This window comes from Mus pahari, chromosome 10 (genome assembly GCF_900095145.1).
Source record: "Mus pahari chromosome 10, PAHARI_EIJ_v1.1, whole genome shotgun sequence".
NCBI lineage: Eukaryota > Metazoa > Chordata > Mammalia > Rodentia > Muridae > Mus > Mus pahari.
The window spans coordinates 100,595,049-100,604,461 of NC_034599.1; the positions used below are offsets into that span (position 1 = coordinate 100,595,049).

The 9,413-nt window shown below is 39.2% G+C and overlaps 1 protein-coding gene across 6 annotated transcripts in view; it reads right to left on the minus strand.

Moving 5' to 3' along the window:
- Dock3 (dedicator of cytokinesis 3) overlaps nucleotides 1-9,413 on the minus strand; it is a 299,922-nt gene that overhangs the window by 195,110 nt on the left and 95,399 nt on the right. For all 6 annotated transcript variants that reach the window (XM_029542839.1, XM_021206339.1, XM_029542840.1 and 3 more), the window contains exon 5: nucleotides 70-166. In XM_029542839.1, coding sequence (XP_029398699.1) covers nucleotides 70-166 — 97 coding nt within the window. The remainder of the gene's footprint in view (nucleotides 1-69; nucleotides 167-9,413) is intronic.

The following is a 9,413-nucleotide window of genomic DNA, read 5'->3' on the forward strand; positions in this document are numbered from 1 at the left end:
CTAGCCACATTCCTAATGATCTAGGGAACAGGTTTTGGGGAAGTCTTAAAATTAGGGCTCTACACTTACCACATATAGTTGTTTCCACAGACTGGCCCACTCTTGTAGAGTTGTTGTAACTTCAGTCACAATAGAATCTTCCAGCGGAACCACGGTTTCATACTGCCTAGAACCAAAGTTACAGCAGCCACATTACTTTTGATGCTACCTGTTCCATATTTCAATGCTCTAAACTCAAATATTAAAATCATGAAAATATAAAGAGAAACACAGCTAACTGTTCAGACAACTTTGTACAGTGATAGTATAAAATGGTGTAACTGGGCGACATTAATGTAAACATATTTGGTTTTGTTTTCCTAAAAGCAATTTCCTATGCTTTTAGAAAGGCTACTTGGAAAACGTTGGGTTTTTTGGTTTTGTTTTGTTATTTTTTAGCATATTCTTAAAATACTGTTTGTTTCTTCTTAAAAACCATTGAAAAAAATTTGCTGAGAATCACTTGTACTTTTAACATTTTCTGTAATGCAAGGTAGCTCATACCCTAGACTAAAGATTTGAATGGATTCACAGTCCCCAGTAAACTGTTTGGTGATGATGGTATTCTCCTAAAACCAGGTAGGTAAGACTGGAGTTGGTGACTTTACATTCAGATGGGAAGTCAGAGATGGAAAGCTCCAAGGAGAACATAAAAAAGTTAAAATGACACAACTGAAGTTATAACATGCTAATAACCAATACCAAGTAAATGAAGATTTATACGTTCATTTAAAAAATCAAAGTGATAAAATTAACCACAATAGGAAACAAGAGCTGACCAGCAGGGCTTGGCTGTTGTGAGGGTGATCCATGATGCCATTCGAGACAGGGGTGAAAGGGGAGGAGGCCCATTCATGTGAGTAAATTGCCATCATATTTATATCCTGCTAGATCCAGGGCACTTTCTTACTAAACAAAGAAGCTTCCTGCTATATCTAAAGCTAAAGGACCACAGAGGTTATATGAACCCAATTAAAGGTTGTAGCAAGCTATACCATTAATGAATGAAACCACAGGATGTGTTTAGCTGCCATTTGAACAAATGATCTTAAATAGAGATTATGACCCAAACAGTCTTCTGAGGAGAATATACCTTAACAGTACTGTGTTCATTCAGTACTTTCAGGGAAGACCTGAATAAGTCAAGCATCAAGTGTGCCTGCTAATTCTATAGAGATATATTTAGCCAATAAGTAAAGAGTCTGTTTTATTTCTGACTTCAATGAAAAACTGGACCTAGAATGAACAAAAAGAAAGAAAGAAAAGAAAACAAGCAGATCAATGAAATAAGGGAGATGACCTATAAACAAATGAGAAACTCAGGAGCTGAGAGTGTGGCTCAGCAATAGAGGGCTTGGTTATCCATGACCCTGAGTTTGGTTTTCAATATGCATAAAAAAATGCAACTAAGCTCTACAAGATATAAAAAAAAGAGTTGGAGATAAAGTAAAGAATACCATTAATTCTTAAATTAAGAAACCCTCGGGGCTGGTGAGATGGCTCGGTGGGTAAGAGCACCCGACTGCTCTTCCGAAGGTCCGGAGTTCAAATCCCAGCAACCACATGGTGGCTCATAACCATCCATAACAAGATCTGAAGACAGCTACAGTGTACTCACATATAATAAANAAANAAANAAANAAANAAANAAANAAANAAANCTTTAAAAAAAAAAAAAAAAGAAACCCTACAGTCCACCAAAATAAACCTACAGAACTATTAAATTAATTTGGTAAAGTTGCAGAAACATTTTAGTACCACTTATTAGTACCATTTTTATATATTAATATTTAACTTTGTAAAAATGTATATTAATATGCAGAAAATATTATGCTAAATTAAATAAGCCAAACAGAAAAAGACAGAAAGATATATGCTTACAGAATCTACAAGTCAAATTAACAGAAACAGGGTACAAAGTTGGTTTACCAAGAATGAAAAAAATGGGGAAATTCTGAGGGTATATGTTTTCAGTTATTAGATGAATAAACTCCAGAGAACTAATGGCTACATGGTTATTAAAATTGACAGACCTTATAAACTTCAACTTTGCTGAAGGATTTTAAGTATTCTTTTTTTCTAACCACACACAAATAACTTTAAGTATGTGAGATGATAGGCATATTAATTATATAGTTATACATTAATAAAACTGTAAAAAAAAAGTCAAAGATTTCATACTAAAGAATTAGTAAAAGGAAAAAAAAAGAATCCAATACCCCCCCATGAAAAAATATTTGGAGAAGTCAGGGATACAAGGCCTAGACCTAAGCACAATAAAGGCAGTATACAGCAAGCTAACAGCCAACATCAAATTAAACCAAGAGGAGCTTAAAAACAATTCCACTAAAAGCAGGGGCAACACAAGGCTGTCTGCCCACTCCCTATCTCTTCAATATACTACTTGAGTTTTACCTAGAGCAGTCAGACAACTAAAGGAGATCAAGGAGATACAAACTGGAAAGAAAGAAGTCAAAGTATCACTATTTGCAGATAATATAATAGTATGCCTAGCAACCCCAAAAATTCTACCAAAGAACTCCTAAACCTTCAGCAAAGTAGCTAAATACAAAATAACTTTTTAAAAATCAGTAGCTCTTATTTTTTATACAAATGATAAACAGGCTGAGAAAGAAAATAGGAAAACAGTAACTTTTACAATAGCCACAAATAATATAAAATATCTTGGTGTAACTCTAACCAAGCAAGTAAAAGACCTGTATGACAAGAACTTTAAGTCTCTGAAGAAAGTAAGAGTCCTAAGAAGATGTTAAGATCTCCCATGCTCACGGATCAGTAGGATTAACATAGTGAAAATAGCCATCTTACCAAAAGCAATCCACACATTCATCATAATTCCCATCAAAATTCTTTACTATCCTTGAAAGAACAATACTCAACTTCATATAGAAAAACAACAACCCTGGAATAACTAAAGCAATCCTGTCCAATAAAAGAACGTCTGGCAGTGTCACTATTCCTGACCCAAGCTGTACTAGAGAGCAGTAGTAATCAACACTGCATGGTACTGATACAGAAACAGACGAGTTTCAGTTAATGTCCTTCCCTGTTGGGTCCTGAGAACCTCTTAGGTCCCTGGCATCTGGGACTTTCTAGTGGCTACTCCCAATTCCCCCTCCCCCACTGCTACACACCTCCTTTCAAATGCCGGACCCTCTGCACTTCTGCCCCATCTCTTCTGCCCCCCTTCTCTCTCCTTCCTCTCTCCCTCCCAGATCCCTCTCCCTCTATCTCCTAAGATTATTTCCTTCCCATCCACACTTTGGTGTGGTCTTCGTTCTTCTTGGGTTTCATATGGTCTGTGAGTTGTAATCTGAACTTTTTTTTTTTTTTAAAGCTTTATTTATTTATTATATGTAAGTACACCGTAGCTGTCTCCAGACACTCCAGAAGAGGGAGTCAGATCTCGTTACAGATGGTTGTGAGCCACCATGTGGTTGCCGGGATTTGAACTCAGGACCTTCGGAAGAGCAGTCAGGTGCTCTTACCCACTGAGCCATCTCACCAGCCCCCTTTTGGGGGGGGGGCTAATATCCACTTATCAGTGAGTACATACCATGTGTGTGTTCTTTCATGACAGGGATACCTCACTCAGAATGACATTTTCAAGTTCCATCTATTTGCCTGTGAATTTCATGAAGACATTGTTTTTAATAACTGAGTAGTACTCCATTGTGTAAATGTACATTTTCTGCATCCATTCTTCTGCTGAGGGACATCTGGGTTGTTTCCAGATTCTGGCTATTATACATAAGGCTGTTATGAACACAGTGGAGCATGTGTCCTTGTTATATGTTGGAACATCTTTTGGGTATATGCTCAGGAGTGGTACAGCTGGGTCCTCAGGTAGTACTATGCCCAATTTTGTGAGAAACCACCAGACTGATTTCCAGAGGCAAGAGAGAACCTGTAGAGACCATATCCAATGGATAGGCACAGACCCTGGATTGAGGGATGGGGCCACACATACACCTCAAAAATAATAATCCGGAATTCCTCCTGTCAAAAGAAAAGCAGGGACAAAGAACGGAGCAGAGTTTGAAGAAAAGGCCATCCAGAGACTGCCCCACCTAGGGATCCATCCCATCTGCAGACACCAAAAACCCAACACTATTGCTGATGCCAAAAAAGTGCTTGCTGACAGGAGCAAGCTGTCCCCTGAGAGACTCTGCCAGTGCATGACTAATAAAGATGCAGATACTCACAGTCAACCATTAGTCTGAGTCCAGGAACCCCAATGGAAGAGCTAGGGGAAGGACTGAGGAACTGAAGGGGATTGCAACCCCATAGGATAAACAACAATATCAACCAACCAGAACCCCCAAAGCTCCCAGGGACTAAACCACCAACCAAAGTGTACACATGGGGGAACCCATGACTCCAGCTGGATATGTAGCAGAGGACTGCCTTATCTGGTATCGATGGGAGAGGAGGCCCTTTGTCCTGTGGAGGCTTGATGCCCCAGTGTAGGGGAATGCTAGGGCAATGAGGCAGGAGGGGGGCGAGCAGGTGGGAGAGCACCCTTATAGAAGCAGCGGGATGAAGGATAGAGGGTTTGTGGGGGTGAAACTGGGAAAGGGAATAATATTTGAAATGTGAATTAAATAACCAATAAAAAAAAGAAAGGAACAGAAAGGAACAGACAGGTTGATCAGTGGAATTAAATCAAAGACCTAGAAATAAATCCACACACCTACAACATTTGATTCTTTTTTTTTTTTTTTTTGTTTTTCGATATAGGGTTTCTCTGTATAGCCCTGGCTGTCCTGGAATTCACTTTGTAGACCAGGCTGGCCTCAAACTCAGAAATCCGCCTGCCTCTGCCCCCCAAGTGCTGGGATTAAAGGCATGCATCATCACACCTGGCTGACACTTGATTTTTGACAAAGAAGCCAAAACAATGGGGAAAAAGAAACGTTAACAAATAGTGCTGATCTAACTGGACTGTGCATGTAGAGGAATACAAATAGATCCATATTTATCACCCTTCACAAAACTCAAGTNCAAGTGGATCAAAAACCTCAATATAAAACCAGATACACTAAATCTGATAGAGGAGGAACTGGGGAATAACTTTGAATGCATAGGAATAGAAGAAGACTTCCTGAATAGAACTCCAACAGCTCAGCTACTAAGATCAACAATTAGTAAATGGGACCTCATTAAACTTAATTAAAAACTTCTGTAAGGCCAAGGACATCTTCAAAAGAACAAAATAGCAGCTTACAGAATGGGAAAAGATTTTCACACACCCTACATCTAACAGAAGGCTGATACTTAAAATATAGAAAGAACTCAAGAAAATGGGTACCAACAAACTAAATAACCCAATTAAAAATGGGGTACAGAATTAAACAGAGAATTCTTGAAAGAGGAATCTCTAATGGCCAAGAATCACATAAAAATATGTTCACTGTCCTTAGTCACTAAGGAAATATAAATCAAAAGGACCCTGAGAATCCATCTTACACCTATCAGAAAAGCTAAGATTAAAAACTTAAATGACAGCACATGTTGGCAAAGTTGTGGGGCAAGGGGAATACTCCTTCATTGCTGGTGGGAGTGCAAACTTGTACAACTTTGGAAATCAATTTGGTGGTTTCTCAGAAAATTGGGGATCAATCTACCTAAATCCCAACTATATCACTCCTGGGCATATACCCAAAAGATGCTCTACAACACCACAATAGCAACATTATTCAAAATAGCCAGAAACTGGAAGCAAACTAGATGTCCCTTAATTAAAGAATGAATAAAGAAAATGTGGTACACTTACACTATTATGCAGCTAATAAAAACAAAGATATCATGAAATTTGCAGGCAAATGGATGGAAATAGAAAATATCATTCTGAATGAGGAAACTCAGACACAGAAAGATACCCATGGTATATACTCATTTATAAGTGGATATTAGCCATAATGTACAGGATAATCATGCTACAATCCATAGGCCCAAAGAAGCTAAGTAACAAGGAGGATCTAAGGAAGGATGCTTAAATCTCACTGAGAAGAGAAAATAAAATAGACATTGAAGGGGGCATCTCTAGAATGAACTAGAAACCTAAGACAGGAGATATTCCCAGGAACCTACAAGGGTGACCCTAAGCAATAGGGGATATGGAACGGCCACCTCTTGTAACCAGACCAACCCCCACCAAAATCTTCGACCCACAATTTGTCTGCCTACAAGATGTGCACGGATAAAGATGGAGCAGAAATTGAGGGATTAGCTAACCAATGACTGTCCCAACTTAATACCCATGATATAACAGAGAACCCACCCCGACACACTATTACTGATATTCTCCTGTACTTGCAAACAGGAACTGTCCTTTGAGAGGCTTCACGCAGCAGTTGATGGAAACACATGCAGAGTCTCACAGCCAAACATTAGGTGGAGCTCAGGGAATCTGGACTATGTAATATGGAGGAGGGGGAAGGATTGGAGGAGGAGTCAGAGAGGTTAAGGAAAACTACAGAATTAACTAACCTGGGCTCATTGGGGCTCATAGAGACTGAACCACAAACCAAAGAGCATGCATGTGATAGACCTAGGTCCCCTCACATTTGTAACAGATGTGCACCTTGGTCTTCACACAGGACCCCTAACAACTAGAGCAGGGGCTATCTCTGACTCTGTTGCCTGCCTTTTGACCCCCTTTCTCTAACTAGAATGCCTTGTTTAAGCTCAATAGACAAGAAGGGCCTAGTCTTACTGCAATTTGAAATGGCAAAGCTGGTTGATATCCACGAGAGGCTTCTCCTTCTCTGAAGAGAAAGGGAGAGGAAGATGGGGGAAGAGAGACGGGGAGAGGGAAGGACTAGGATGGGAGGAGGGCTGCAATTGAGATGCAAAGTAAATTAATAAATTAATAAAAAAAGAAAAACAGACAGGTATGAAGAGAGGCTTTCTACACTATGATATAAAAGAAACATGAAAACAATGAGAAAGGCATGTTAAGATTTATACAAGTGACATCAAGGTAATAATGCATCTGATATGACAAACTATGTTGTCAAAGAAAGGGTTAAGAGATTCAAACTTGATGCTACAGAAAGAGGAAGACATATTAGTAAAAGTAATACAGAAATGACACATGATTAATCAAAGAATTTCATTTCTTTGGAACTTCTTTGTTTTTAGCTACTAAAATCATCAGCACTTATGGGAGACTCACATTTTTCCTATTTTAAAGTTCCAAAATAGCTGGGCAGTGGTGGAACAAGCCTTTAATCCCAGCACTTGGGAGACAGAAGCAGGTGGGTTTCTGAGTTCGAGGCCAGCCTAGTCTACAGAGTGAGTTCCAGGACAGCCAGGGTTACTCAGAGAAACCCTGTCTCAAGAAAAAAAAAGTTCCAAAATTTCTAAAACACTGAAATTTACACTAATGTCAACCTACATTAATGTTTATATCTCTTAAGCTATAATATGTAATCAATATATTTAAGATTCACAAATAGTATATGTAAGCACATTATTAAATAAACCAAGTATAACACTAAAAACAAAAAAACAACAACAACAAAAACAAAATACAGCAAAATTATTAAACTGAATCTAAAGGAACCCCAAGTTTAACAGATTTTTTTGAGTTCATGAAAAATGAAAATTTGGCAATGAAAAATTATAACCCTTTCACCACATCGTGGATATTCTACAATGGAGGTAAGCAGGTAGCTACAGGGCAGAAAGGAAGGGCCCTTCAGAGAAAATGCCCAGAGCATCAAGGAAAGCATGCTAAGCTGTGGCCAGTTTCCAAAACAGGAAAGAAGAGAAACAAAGAAAGAAAGGCGTGTTTAGTTGTGAGTCAGATCTCACACTATATTCCAGGCTAGACTAGAAAACATGTAGCCTAAGCTGGCCTTCCTGCCTTAACCTCCTGAGTACTGGGATTATAAACATGAGCCACTTCCTGCCATATACACCATCCCTGACCCTCTGGTTCCTCTTTGGTATCCTGAAACAGTTCTCTGGGGCTTTGGGGCCTTATGGTTTTGCGTTAACAAATGGCAGCCAGAAGCATACCAAGAAGAAATACAGTAAAGCAAATCTTCAGATGGGCACAGATGAGTAAGAATAGAATGTGCCCCCTCTCTGTAGTAAGGACTACATAAGTGAGAAAAGGAACACAGCTTTCATGTGTTACAAGCATATAATTGTACTTGAAAGAGAAAAATAGGCTTGGAACAAGTTAATGATCAAAGAAAACATTCATTCTAGGTTGGTTCCTGGATCTTGTTATCTAGGGATGGGGCCATAAGTTCCTCATCGCACCATGAAAAGTCAGGGTTATGGGAAAGAGTAAATAATTCTATTCTAAGAGTAGAAAGCAGATTAGCCAGTTTAGGTGTACAAGACTTCAAAAATAAAACCTAAGAGAGATGACGATCTTTTTCTTGGTAAATACAAATTGTTGTCAGCCAAGCATAGGGAAAACTTGCTACTATAGACTAGCCTGCTTAAACTCTTGTTAAACAATGACAAAAGAATTGTACCCTCCCCAAGCCTTGAGCTGGCTGAACAAGTCTCAGACACTGGAGCCAGGCGTCTGGCCTTACTACATCTTCCCTGCCAGAGAACTGAGAACTGCAGTCACAGGCACCCACCCCAACCCCAGCAGCTAAAGAGCCTACTTTGCAACTCAATCCAGCTGAAACAAGCAACAGAACCCAGCCAACAAAGGGATGGGTCCTTGGCTTTTCGCACAAGTATTAAGAGCTGTACATTAAAATTTGAGCCTTGCCAGGGCATGGTGGTGCACACCTTTAATCCCAGCACTGGAGAGGCAGAGGCAGGCAGATTTCTAAGTTCGAGGCCAGCCTGGTCTACAAAGTGAGTTCCAGGAAAGTCAGGGCTATACAGAGAAACCCTGTCTCGAAAAAAAAAAAAAAAAATTGAGCCTTGATCAGAGAACTTTTTCTTGGCTCGTTCTTTCTCTCACCATCCTTCCCATCCATCCCTAGCTTTCCTTTCAGGAACCCAGTAACCCATGGCCTCTAGCGGTCACAAAGAATTACCACTTTGGGGTTCCAATGAACTTGTGGAGAAAAAGACAGATGGGATATGTCTAGTCAAGTATGAGTTTCAAAAGAATCACACAATCAATAATCCTGTTGTAATTTCCTTTTATGTAATGATTTTAATCTGCTTTTTTAATACATTTTTGTGGTGATTATTTAAGAGAATATGTAACTTGTGGCTATGAGGTAATCTTTTTCTTATAAAGAGAACTTTGTCTTAGGTGGTATAAAAAGGCTAAAAGAGAGAAAAAGTTGTTGGAGGCAGCTTTTTGGGAGTTTGCTCAATCCACCAAATGTGTGTGTGTGTGTGTGTGTGTGTGTGTGTGTGTG